Below are 13,953 nucleotides of genomic sequence, written 5' to 3'. Positions count from 1 at the left end.
ATTGGTCTTACAACCCACTCGAGAGAAAAAGTACCTATTGATGTTTAAAATTGTGCAAATGATTATCTACCGTTCCCGGAAATGTTTCCAATTTGAATGTTGTCCGTTGTAAAAACTAATAAAAATGCTGATTTTGTTTTTCAAAATGTTCTTTCTTGTACTCCGGTCTTATCTGCCTAAAAGTTAAGTAACAAAGCTTTAGGTTTTTCGCCTTTTTACTGCTGGGAACATTCTCGAAGTGGGAACAACTGCACGTGACTGTTCATACAGCAACTAAAACGCTATGCAACACAAAGGGAAGTACGTAATGACTCAATCACCCTATACACGTGCCTAGATAAACCACGGCATTGAGCTCTATGAAAACATCTATTATTACGTAGTTCGTTCATTGCACTTTCAATGTTACGGACAAGTTGATAATCGAGTGCTGCATTTGCAAGGCTTGCTAGGTACCTAAACTGCATTGTAATAACTATATAATATTAAGAGGAAGTTAGTTTATATTTATTTAATAATGAAAAAGAAGACTAGACGTCCACCTCTGGTTTCGTCAAAAATGTATTAATTAAAAGCAGTCAAAGAAACAACTGTCAAAGAAATCAACAAAAGCTTCGTCAAAAAGTTTGTGTTTGTCTCTGCTTACCCCGGTGGGAAATAGGCGTGAGTTTATGTATGTATGTATGTATGTTGTGTTCGGACTAATCCCGAGAACCCCTTAGTTTGCAGGTGATTAAAGATAACTAAAAGTTTGTTTAATGCACCTAGGTGAATTAGCTCAGGTGAATTAAGTTTACGAAAGGGTTTTTACTGTTATTAAATGCATTTCAGACTATCCTACTACTAACATAACGCATCACGCTTGCGTCTCCGAAGGGGTAGGCAGAGGTGTATAGAATATACATCTACTCCTCGTCAGCTACCTAATGATGCCCCTGCTGAAACCAAAGCAAGCCATAGGTGACGGTCCTGCGGCCCCCCATGGGGCCACTCCGGCCGGTCAATGAAGGTAAGCCTGAGACGGAGGGCCTGGCCGACTCTCGGGGGATATCAGGTCCGCGTGCTTTCTGTTGTTTCCGGTGGTTCGTGGCTTGCCAGCTAGCCAGCGGAAACTGACCGCTCAGAAACAACCAGGTTCGCTGAAGAATGAGGCGATGGGTTCGTCATATCCCTACGCATTTATTATTAGTAGCTATTAGAGTACATTTTAGGGAAGTAACTTTACTTATAAGTAAATAACACATACGTCACGCGGAGAGGCGCCATTCTCGCACCCCATTACTATGGCGTGGTTTGTTTTGCGGACTGTAAACTTTCTTACATCAGGATGTTAGGCGTACATAACACCTCGCCTTAACGAATACATGCAAGATGGGGAGAATAATTTCTGATTTCTCTACTGAAATAGGAGTAAAGAATATAAACATAACTAGGTAAGTACCTAAACTCCATTCCGCTATATTTCAAGGTATTAATATCCATTGCGGGACCTTCTCTCTACTCACAAATTACTTATAAATAAATAATGATTCCAAATACGAACATCGCCGGTCATTCATCACTTTATTTTGGCAGCCGGCCTACATCTAACGTTGACCTACAGCAGAACGGAGCTGCGTCGAACTGTCAAACAATCGTTACACAATCCCGCAATAGATCGGCGCGCGCGCAGTTGTACACCGGGCGCGCAACATGGCGGACGCTGAGACCATTCTGCGCGATCTAATCGTGAAAATCGCTCGCGAACAAGACTTCGAGGAGCATGAAGTGCAGATCAAAGCCATTACCAGCGGCGGCGCCAACTACACCTCGGCGCTGTACCTCATCGACCTCATATTCCCCAATAGAAAAGACATGAACCTGTTCGCGAAGGTGGCTATTGTCGGGAAGACGATGCGCGAAGTCATGAACGTTGGTCGCTTGTACCACCTCGAGGACTACTTCTATACTAAACTCGCGAAGACGTACGAGGACTTACAGTCGAGACACGGCATCACCGGCGACGATTTGTTGTCCTACCCTAAATATTACGGTTGCAGCACTAAAGAGTTCCAAGAGGCGGTTATAATGGAGAACTTGGTGGCGCGAGGGTACGGGTCCTACAGCAGGTTCGAGCCGGTGGACTGGGAACACGCGGCCAGCACCGTTGAAACACTAGCTAAATTCCACGCTCTGTCGTTCGCTTATCAGAAGGAAAAGCCTGAAGATTTTGAGAAGGCTTGTGAACATCTGGTGTACCAGATACCAGAGACGACTGAAGTGGGTAAAGAGTACTGGGCGAGGATGATAAAGAACTGTATCGGGTTCATAAGGGAGGACCTGAGAGGGCGGTTCCTCAAGAGTGTCCAGGACCTGGGCGAGGATATGAATACCAAGTTCAAGAGGCCTTTGATTGCGAAAGTTTTACTACATGGCGATTACAGAACCAGTAACCTCATGTACAAACGGAAGGTGAGTGGCTTTTATAATGTATGTTTTAGGCAAAAGAAGGTAGCTGAAGAAGAATTTGATTTGAAGAATTTTAATATGATTAGGTATCTCCTATAGTAAGTCGTCATATTATAAGCATGTTACGGATGAATGAAGATATGATTGATTGTTATTTATGACCTATGTTATGATTACCTAGGTATGAATTAACAAAAGGTATGCTGTATCTTTTTAAAAATAAATTTAATGTCGGGTAGGTGGCAAAGTTGAGGGGCTCGGTGGCTCAAGGGTTAACGCGCTCGGTCTGCGATTGTTGAAGTAAAGCAACTTTAGCAAAGGCCGGTCATTGGATGGGTGACCACAAAAAAATAAATCATCTCGAGCTCCTCCGTGCTTCGGAAGGCACGTTAAGCCGTTGGTCCCGGCTGCATTAGCAGTCGTTAATAATCATCAATCCGCACTGGGCCCGCGTGATGGTTTAAGGCCCGATCTCCCTACCCATCCATAGGGAAGGCCCGTGCCCCAGCAGTGGGGACGTTAATGGGCTGATGATGATGAGGTGGAAAAAAGATGGCGTGAAAGAGAGGAGCTATACCCGGCAGTGGGTGGATACAGGCTGAGTAGATAGATTGTTGATATACTTATGGAAAAAAATATCGAGGAAGTAAATAGATATAGCTACTAACCTAGTCTATAAATTCCCACTGCTGGGCAAAGGTCTTGTAATTATTATAGTTCTTGTAATTCCATCTAAGTCTTACGATAATGAGAGTTTCAGAGCACAGTGGTGGTTATATCCGGGAAAATTGTTTGTTTGCATAACTTAACAAATTAAACATTATTATTTGTTTTAGACGTCATTGCATCCTTTGTTTTAATGCATATAGACAGACACGAGAAGAGTTACGTCGGATACAAATATTATAAGGCATATGCCTCTCACGCTGTATGCCGCATGCGTTATTACTTATGTGATAAGATTATAAATCTTTGTATGAAATCGTATACATGCAACGTCGCGCACCTATCCGCGCCGCACGACACGCATTTTGCCGCACCATGCGATTACGTCAACACTTGCGGGTTCTGCGGTGTGTTTAGTGCGCGTTCACCTTTATACGCGCGTAGCACATGCTTCGCTTCGAATATGAAGGTACTTACAGTCATGAGCGATATAATGTACCCACTTTAGGACTCTGTCGCACTAACATATTTGACATTTAGTGAGACTTACAGTTCAATTTGTCAAAAAAGTTAATGTGACATGGTAGCAAAGTGTACCTATACAATATTAATGCTCGTGAAAAGAGTATTAGGTATACCCATTGGTAAGCGTGCGGCTCATGGGGCCTCGTAATATCTCTTTCCTCTCTTTCCTGTGTCTCTATATGTAGAGTATATTCACAACAACATAAGCTCACGACTATATCCCAATTGGGGTAGTCAGAGGTACATCCGTCGCAAGATAAACTAAATAACACCTCACCGAGCTTTATGTTAGACCAACGTGAATAAAATAAATACCTAAACAATAATACTAAGTCCGTAGGCTGCTATGTAGATGATAAATAAAAAACTAGCTTTCGGTTCGCGACTCTGCCCGTCGTGGACACAAATATAGTCCATAACACTCGGGAATAATGTAGCTTTCTACTGGTGAACGAATTTTCAAAAGCAGTTGACTAGTTTCAGAGATTACTCAAATGAGATCAAAAACTTTATTCCGTTTGCGTTTCATATGGTAGGTACACCTACAAACAAACTCACAAACTTACAAAATATATCTCTTTATAAGTAGATACATAAGTGCATGATGTCGCCAAGGGAAAACCACGTATTAAGCGTTATTCTTTTAATTTACATTCAGAAAAATAGATAGGAAACTACCCACCTAACACGGCTATGTTTGCCTCCTACCACAAGCCAGTGTATCAACTTCCTTTATTCAGAGTTATAAATCTTACTTGTATATGCAAAACGTATAATTAACATAAAACTATGTAAATATCTAAATATGGAAAGGAATGAGGTAGGTTTTTTTAGATAAAAATAAACTTAACTAATAACAAAATTACCAAGTTAATGAACAGTCTAGGCTATATTTAGGGGCCTACACAGGGAACCAGTAAAACTGTGCTTTTGACTATGACATTTATTACAAGATAAAGACACATTCGCAATAAGTAAGTATGTAGGTATCGACATAAAACTTATTACTTACTAATCTACCCTCTTATACTTATATGCGTAGTATAGTTACAACCGGCAGTGCCCGTGATTTCTTAACAAAAGTTAAGAGTATAAAAATTCATAAAATAAAGAATTTGCAAAGGATCGGACACTTCCCGTTCTGCACCAATACGACCATGTTTGAAAAAAAAAGAAAGAACGAGTCTTTTTGGTAAAAGACTATTTTTTATTAATTAAAATAAATTTTCAGTTAAAAACTTTTTACTCGCTCTATTTTGTGAACCCCGAACGGTGGTATAGACTTTTGTTATTTTTCTCTATTTTCAAAAAATATCTTTATGCAGTAGGTAACATAGTTACACTTTCAATCGTCGTTTTTTTTACATAACGAATGTCTCATCCGCTTAAAACTATTGTAAATTCTCACAACCTGTATAGCCGGGGAAAAGAACCAGCAAGAAAAACCTCTGCGTAGAGCCCTAGACTTAGTTTTTTGGTTGCCTAATGTCAGTGGAGCAGCTTGAATTACCTCACACCCCAACAAATAAAAATTGGCACAAAGATCGCCTAAAGATCACCTTACCGAATGGATAGGGACAACCAAAAACTCCCTCGGACTGAGACTTGCCCCCGCGGCATATCGACAATTATCCACGTAGATAGTAGACTAGTGTATGATTGAAAGGCTCGATATAAGACGCGCCGCGCGCGGCTCGGTTGCCGTGCAGAGCCTGTTGTTTAGGTGTGTGAATATGTAGGACCTATGAGGTAGGTACCGAATTTCTGCCATTTCCATGATACCTGTTAGTCTCTGTTTACAAAATGATACCGACCCCGCCGGCGTGGTCGACGATTTCCCTCATTCAGCGCTTATCGCTATCGACCCATTAGGGTCGATTAATTCTTTCAAATATTTTTCCTCTCAGACGACGCCCTGAGCCGAGGTTCGCGCCCAACTGGGCACCCTCAGGCCTGTTGTCTTAAACGTTGTACCGGGTGAGAGCCTTCAGCACTCCCCATTTGTCCGGCCAAGTAGTTAATGCCATCTGCCGCAAATCTACAATAAGTCACGTCAAAAAAAAAAAGTTTACAAACTTATTTTCGTATGCATTCACCTTATGATGTGTTGTGAAGGCCGCCAATTGTCTTGTATTAGAGCCTCTTTTTCCTCTTTAATTGTTTCTGTCTTTGTGCAATAAAAAGTACTTATTTGTATTTACCTACGCAGTAGGTTTTTATCTACTTACTTAAATTAATTAGGTAATAAGGATTCGAATTTACGCGTTATTTCGGTGCAGTGTAATCTTCGTAGGTTAAGCTCACATAAACATTTGCCATCTTTGACGTCAAGAAGTAGGTAGATAGATACTCATTTGTTGAGTTTGTTTACTTTGTTATCTACAAAACATAATTTTTGTGGCCGTGACCTCCCAAGGCAGTAGGCACCAGATCACGCCGGCGCGGGGCCAGTAGCACGTTACCAGTAAGGGGCCCTTAATTTTTATCACCTACTTATTATTCATTCATCAGTCTATTAGCTTACTACCAGTCTGGTGCTTCTATGCTGTTCTGGGAGCGAAAAAAACACATAGAACACGTTCAGCTGCTTATCCTCCCGGGCATGTCGTTATATCCGACAGAGGGATTGTGTCCTTACATGATGGACTAATGTTTTATTTATTTGTATAATTAGTACTGCCACATGGTTTACATTTATGCATTAATACTAATTAACTCTTATTATATACATAGATCTAATGTAAATCACAGTTACGGCGTACATAACTTACATAATATAATTGTCTTAATTTCTAACAAAAAGAAAACATTTAGAAAATAATCATAATATGAAGCACCCATTCAACAGCTGTCCTAGCTGTCATATGTGTAGTTCACATTTAATCATCAGTGATGATGAATGGTCCCGTCAAAAAATGCTTCTTAAGCTAATAGTTAGTTTTTTTTAATGTTATTGGCGATAGGCTGATCCCTTATCACCATAAGGTTCATCATATCCCAGATCGTATCAACAGTGGCTGCAAGTTGTCTTTGATTACTTGTGGGTCTGCCGACCCCATTAGGGATTACGGGTGTGAGTTTATGTAGGTATGTTTGTAACAGTCTCTAGTACACAAACAGAACATTGTTTTTTATGTGACTAGTTGTACGTTAGAATTATAATAGAATTAACTATTTGTCTGGACAAGTGGTGAGCGCTAAGGGCTCTCACCCGGTACTTACAACATTTTAGACAACAGCCCTGAGAGTGCCCGGGTATTCGGTTCAGGACCTCGTTTGCGACACACAAAACTGATTTTTATTAAATACATTATAATATTTGATACAAACAGATGAAAACAACATGGATCGAACTCTCGCCCGTTATCATTTAGGGGTGGACAGAGCCACACGTCATCACAGTTAAATGAACGTCTTGGGCCACACTAAATATTAGGTAAATGACTGAAGAAGAAATGACTAAATTATTATATGAATCTAATCTTCAATCGTGTGGGTTGTGAGGTGGAGTACCAACCCCATCAATCCTGGTGTCAGGGTTACTATTGAGCCATCAAAGGCCCCTGACATGGCTCATGTAACGACTACTACCTTAGCTACATAAGAAAGTAGTAACCGGGACCAACGGCTTAACGTGCCTTCTGAAGCACGGATCATCTTTCAGACAATCAGGTGATCAGCCTGTAATGTTCTAACCAAACTAGGGATCACAAAGTGATTTTAGTGACATGTCCCCACCGGGATTTGAACCCGGGACCTCCGGATCGTGAGCCCAACGCTCAACCACTGGACCACTGAGGCCGTTTAGAATCTAATAAAATCGCTACTTCTGTCCCTTCCGTGTCTTGTATCCTCTTACGGGTCATATATCCAGTCAGAATAGCTAAACAATTGCATTTTAAAAATGACTTTGGGCCTTAACACCTTGTTATAGACACTAGTAGTTTGTAGTACAGTGAGCTGCGCAGGAGTATCGTTACGTCACTTTATCACTGCAGCCTTGATCCACAGTCGCTGCGACCTTATCGCGACAAAATATCATGCCACATCAACTGCCGGCATTCGTTTACCATTGCTCGTTTTCCGCGGTTTAACAATCGTTTTTGGGATAAACTGCAATGTATTGTCTCTTAAACTAGGTTGGGGTTAGCACGGCTGTGGTGAAAACGGTGCGCGATGGTCTTTTGTTTTTTTTTTGTGGTACCCCGCCAGGGAAAATGGCGGCAAGTCGGTCAAGGGCGCGCTTAGTTGATTCGATCGGCGCGCGGCGGTGTCAAAGTCACCGGCTGAAAGATAAGAAAAAAGTTAAGGTTCTGTTTGAATAAGTTTTTCAGGGCTCTGTAGCAGTTAGCCTTCTAAAATTTACCACAGGTAAAAATGTGACCACAGAAGAATCATAACAGAACATAATATAGGGTCACGTGTATTATAAGATGTAAGGCCGGTTTAAAACTATTTAAACCAATTCGTTTAAAACGAAAATAACCATTTAAAACCGAAACCATTTTGTACCATTTTGTTGTTTTGTGTTGTTGTTTGTTTTGTTTTTGTTGTGTTTTGTTTTGTAAATGATTATGAATTATGAATTACGGCTTAAAACGGCCGCTGTTGATGACTATGTTTTTCTTAATTATAATTATAACTACTTAAATTTCCTTGACTTTACCGAGGTAGGGATATAACGAAGTACTTAAGTAAGTACCTAGGAACTGTGTAAAACATTTTGAATGCGTAATATGCAGCTGTTATTGATAATAATAGACTTAGCGTGTTTTGTTCTAGTTGGTGCTTCTATGCTGTTCTGGGAGCAAATAAAAAACATAGAAAACGTTCAGCTGCTTGTCTTCCCGGGCATGTCGTAAAAACCGACAGAGGGATTGTGTCCTCTAACATGATGGACTAATGTTATAGGCGATAGGCTGATCCCTTATCATCATAAGGTTCATCATATCCAGCTTACGACATCGTATCAACAGTGGCTGCAAGTTGTCTTTGATTACTTGTGGCTCTGCCCACCCCATTAGGGATTACGGGCGTGAGTTTATGTTTATGGTCCGTCGTGGGTACTTTCTATTGATATTCTATAAACGAATTAAAACGAATTATGTCAGGTGACCAAACATTGTCCATAATGAAGTTTAAAACACAGTTCTTTTATTGTTGTAGGCGAGTTTTCAACAGTTTAAAACGATTTGGGGTTTAAAACGGCAACATTGTGTTTAAAAATGCAGATGCAGTGGCTTCTAATTAAAAATTATGAGGAAACTGAAGAACTCCTAACTAGATAGTGGAAACTGCTTTGCTCTTCATTGCAGTTTCCGATCCCAAAATGATGTCGTCGTAGGGCTATCCTAGTAGGTATCCGAATCTCAACCTTAAAGTTGTAATCTTAATTCTAAAGTCTGATAATGGGTCACGGTAATGGGTACTACTACATAAATACAATAAAATACATCTACTAATAAATAACATACATCTATCTACACTTATACACATAAGTATAAACATATAGCAAGCTAATCAGTAGTGCACTACGTTTCTAACGAACACATTAACTTATAATTAACACACACACACACACACACACACACACACACACACACACACACACACACACACACACACACACATACACACATACACACACACACACGCATACACACACACACACAAACACACACATATTCGTACTATCACTAAAAATTGTAACATAAGTTAAGATTCACTTTCTTTGTATTATTTCTTTATTTTTTCTTTTTTATTATTTAATGTCTCACTCTTATCCTAATCTTACAAATATTCACTTGTTTACTACGGAAGAGCGTTGGCTCCTAACACAGGCTTTTATGCTTAAAAGGAGTCATCAACCCTAACTTAGAATTTACTTGGTAAAGTGAAATAAAAATATTTTCATTTTCATTATTTTCATTTCAAAAAGTTTTAACACTTTCAAGGACAGAACGTATAAGGACGTTCCGAATCCAAGGTGTCATACTACCTATTATGAACCATCAATGACCCATGGTCTCTGTCAGTGAAAGGGTTACATCGGGTATTTTACATCTATAGCCATGTGACACCTAAGGAAGTGCTTGTTTGGCATTCTTACTGTGTGCCGTCTAATGCGCAAGTGCGAGCGAGACACAGTTCTTGCTCCCTCCCCTTTAGTCCTCGGCGGCTTAAGGCCATTTAAGACTAAAGTTAGACCCAAAGGGGGTGAGGTCAGCATCAGCATAACTTTTTTGACAAATTGAACTGTAAGTCTCACTAAATGTCAAATATGTTAGTGCGACAGAGTCCTAAAGTGGGTACATTATATTGCTCATGATTGTACAAGTTTCATCAACAATGTTTATGTACAGTTACCTACTTATGTTCCTAACTACGGTAACGTTTCCGGCCAACTAGTCAAAGCCATTTGCACTTAAGTCACGGAAAAAAAAAAAAAAAAACGGTAACGTCACGTAGTTTAGTGAAGCGAGATACTCCATACAAAAACCAAGGTTCAATCCATCATTTTGTTGACAATTGACGACTACCGGTTGAGATAAACTTGAAAATATTCACGAAATTTTGATAATAAACTCGTAAAGTAGCGGCCTTTGTCGTCCAGTGGTTGAGCGTTGATCTCACGATCCGTACGTCACGGGTTCGAATCCATGTGGAGCACAAAAACATTCCCACTTTGGGAACATTTCCGGGAACTGGACATCGCTGCTCGCCATTTATGTTTAAGTCCCATGTTACAAATAGGCTCACCTAATGCCATTAGAGTAAGCAACATGAATTTATACTTATAAATTATAGCTAAGTATTAGTGATGTTCCGAATATCCGTATCCGTATCCGCGGATATCCGAGATAAAAGAAAAATCCGTATCCGTATCCGTGTCCGTTACTTTTCACGCGGATCTTTTACGGATCTTTTTCAGGTGATTAAGTAGAATTATTAAATAAAAAACTATAAAATTCCATTCCGTTTGTTTTTATTTCTTAAAAAATTAATATTTGGCACCTTTATATTGCAAAAATTTAGATAGATAGATCTATAATAATGAAAGCAAGATAAAATATCACTCTTATAACAATGAAATAACTAAAACTTCAATCTTTTTTTTTAAGAAAATAAAGATCCGTATCCGTATCCGCGGATATAAGTACATTTTTAACGATCCGACACATCACTACTAAGTATATGGGACTCGAATTTGAGACATGTCAGACAGCACATAGGCAGTCATAAGAATATTATAATTATCGTACCAAGGCCCTCAAACCGGTATATTTCGAACCATTCAGAACAAATTGTTACTCAACCGATAAACCCATATATCTTATAGCAAACGTGAGGCAACCAACTCTCTCTATCAACCAAAAGGAGGTTATAAAATGTCGAATTACAATGTACCCGGCTAAATAGAAATGAATTGCTAAGATATAAAAAGTGTAGACATTCTGTGTAACTATTTAATTAGTTCAATAATAATTATACAATAAGCAAAACCAATGAGCAAGCGGACACTCCGCATTTTAAAGCCACAAATCATTAGTAAACGGTGAGGGGGGGTTTTTGATGTACTGGTCTGATAAACCATATACTTCCCTCCACAGGGCAATAAAGTGCTCACAATGCCGGTGGACTTCCAAACGATCCACGTGGGCTGCGTGGCCACCGACCTGCTGTACTTCGAGCTGCTGGCAACCGACGCCGCCTTCCGTAAGCAGCATCACGCGCGCCTGCTCGACCACTACTACGAGGAACTGACAGCCGCGTTGACACGGCTGCATGTTGACGTCACCGAGGTGTATCCGCGTGAGGTGTTCGATGAGGAGATGAAGCGGGTTGGTTGATATTCAACTATTTATAAGCTGTTAACTGTTGTGCTTGCTGTTTTTGTTGTTTTGTGTGTGTGTGTGTGTGTGTGTCGGTGTTGTTCCGTATTTCACACTGAACTGCTCCACTGGTTCCATTTACGGGAGATGGAGCAGGCTTGTCTTCACGTCATCATCGTTCTTTGCATCCTAGAGATAGAAAGTTTATCATCATCAATTTAAGAGCCACGCTCTTGTCGGTGTAGCATTTTCCATTCCAGTCTCTCTCTCTCTCTATTTAAGAGCTGCGCTCTTGTCGGTGGAGTAACCGCCATTCCTCTCTTCTTCCCGCCAAAACCTTCACCTCCCGATACGACACGACCTGCACCTTCTCTTTTATTTGTTTCATAAATGTTATCCTAGGTCTACCCCTTCCTCTCTTCCCTTAAATTTTTCCTTCTATAATGTTTGTTATAAATGAATCGTGTCGTATCAGGTGGCCAATCATATTTCCTCTCCGGTTCTCTAATCATTCCAGTCTATCAAAGGCCAATTCCTTGACTTCCCTATAAGACACGACGTTAACTTTTTCTGTAATAGATAGTTTTATAGAAGTAATTCCATCTCTCGTGTGGGCTGTGAGGATGATCGACCTCACCCCTAACCCTTAGCTGATACGTCGACACTGCACTTGACGCAATATTTTTATCTTGTGTAGATCTGGGGGTTAAAAAGGCCACATCAAAGCAATTCATCTAAGAAAGCAAAATTGCTATTTGACATTTGTTTGCATTGCGCACTTACTTTTATATGATGAATTGCTTGGATATGACCTATTCAACCCCCCTGTGACCTTCTGACTTTCGACATTCTTAAAAAGCCAAACGGGCTGAAGTGTGGGATTTTGTTTGCTGTTTCACACTAAACCTCGCGCCCCGGCTCGTTGCTCAGCAAACAGGGTTAATAATACGATTTCCGAGCTTCAGTAGGCATGTTTGTCCTGGTTACTACTTACTGTAAGTAAGTACATAGTCGTGACATCAGCCAAGTCACAGGCCTTTGGCGGCTCAATAATAACCTTGAAACCAGGGTCGATGATGTTGGTCTCGCCTCACTACCCACACGATAGAAGAAGAATAGGACTTTGTTAATAAGCTCCTCTCTGTCTACCAACTCCAGATGATGCCATACGCCATATTCCTGAGCATCGCGCTACTGCCCATCGTGCTGGTGGAGGCCGAGCACGCGCCGCGCACCGACGGCGACCTGAGCAACTTCATCATACCCAGCAACGACCTGTTCGCCAAGCGGTTCGCCGAGCTCATCGAGGACTGCGACGGTTGGGGTGTCTTATAAAACCTCACTCAAATACCAAGGTCTTCTATAGCGCGGGAATGCCTAGCAGAATTTGCACGGATGTCATCGCGAGCTTCGATCAAAAGTCATGCTGCGTTTATGTACTAAATAAAGTAATAAATAAATGTACGTAGACAGATTTTTTTCGAAGTTTGCGGTAGCTATCGCGCTACTCGCGATAGCGTGAATCGTGCAGACTCTGCAGCTCTCATAACCCCATAGTGGACGTAAAGGATATCACGGTGTACTTGAGAGTAGTCTACTCCTGGATCGCACGTGTGGCATTGCAGACGCGACGCGATAAATACTGACTATGATATTGATTACTTATGTACTGGGATTCCAAAATTACCTACATGATTATCTATATTCTGTCTATGTTAGTCGAAACCTACGATAATAATCGCGTCGCGTGTGCTACGCCGCGGGTGCAGAAATAAAAAGGATAATTTCGTACAGTAGGTAATATATTACTGAGGAGTATGAATGCGTGACGCAAATGAAAATAAAATAGCATAAGGTCGTTATTGCTGTGTTTCTTGAAGTTCGTTTATGGTCTCGTGCCTTGAATAGTTGATTATGATTCATCAGCGGCAGTGTGTGCTATCTTCTTTCTGGATGCCTCGCCATCACTCAGTGGAATACCTACTGCAGGCTCTGCATGGCTACCGTGCCGTGCGCATTGAGAATTATGTCTATGGTTTCGTCCAATAGACACAGAGAATGCTATCTACGTTGATAGACGTCGTACCACTATTGGTCAAAATCCGCGATATAAGTGCTGTGCCGCGAGGGCAGGTGTATTTCATCTATTGTATGTTGCTTGCTGGTGGGTCGTATCATAGTGGACCAGGTTGGTTGCGTGTCATTTGACGTTATAAAATGGAGTAAGTAACTGTAAAATAATAATAATGTGAAGTTATAGTACCGATTCTCATAATATTGAAATCACACATAACATACCTCTAATGCGAACTAAGATTTTAAGTTACAAATAATAGAATCACCGAATAGATAAGCGAGTTGATAAACATAACACTTTATATAATTATGTGATGGACTACCAAATAGTGGTCATATTATAATTAATATTTAAGTCAGAAATAAACTTGCTTAGGAAAGTATTAACTGGATTTTATAACTTATG

General features: G+C 40.5%; 1 protein-coding gene across 1 annotated transcript; it reads left to right on the top strand.

The window, feature by feature from the left end:
* Positions 1-1,651: 1,651 nt before the first annotated feature.
* LOC126374726 (uncharacterized) lies at positions 1,652-12,905 on the top strand. The gene is made up of 3 exons (XM_050021460.1): positions 1,652-2,451; positions 11,250-11,480; positions 12,630-12,905. The coding sequence occupies exons 1-3, from the start codon at positions 1,693-1,695 to the stop codon at positions 12,804-12,806; spliced, it is 1,167 nt and encodes a 388-aa protein (XP_049877417.1). The 5' UTR covers positions 1,652-1,692; the 3' UTR covers positions 12,807-12,905.
* The last annotated feature ends 1,048 nt before the right edge of the window (positions 12,906-13,953 follow it).

This window comes from Pectinophora gossypiella, chromosome 17 (genome assembly GCF_024362695.1).
Source record: "Pectinophora gossypiella chromosome 17, ilPecGoss1.1, whole genome shotgun sequence".
NCBI classification, from domain to species: domain Eukaryota; kingdom Metazoa; phylum Arthropoda; class Insecta; order Lepidoptera; family Gelechiidae; genus Pectinophora; species Pectinophora gossypiella.
This window is presented reverse-complemented; position numbering and strand designations above follow the sequence as displayed.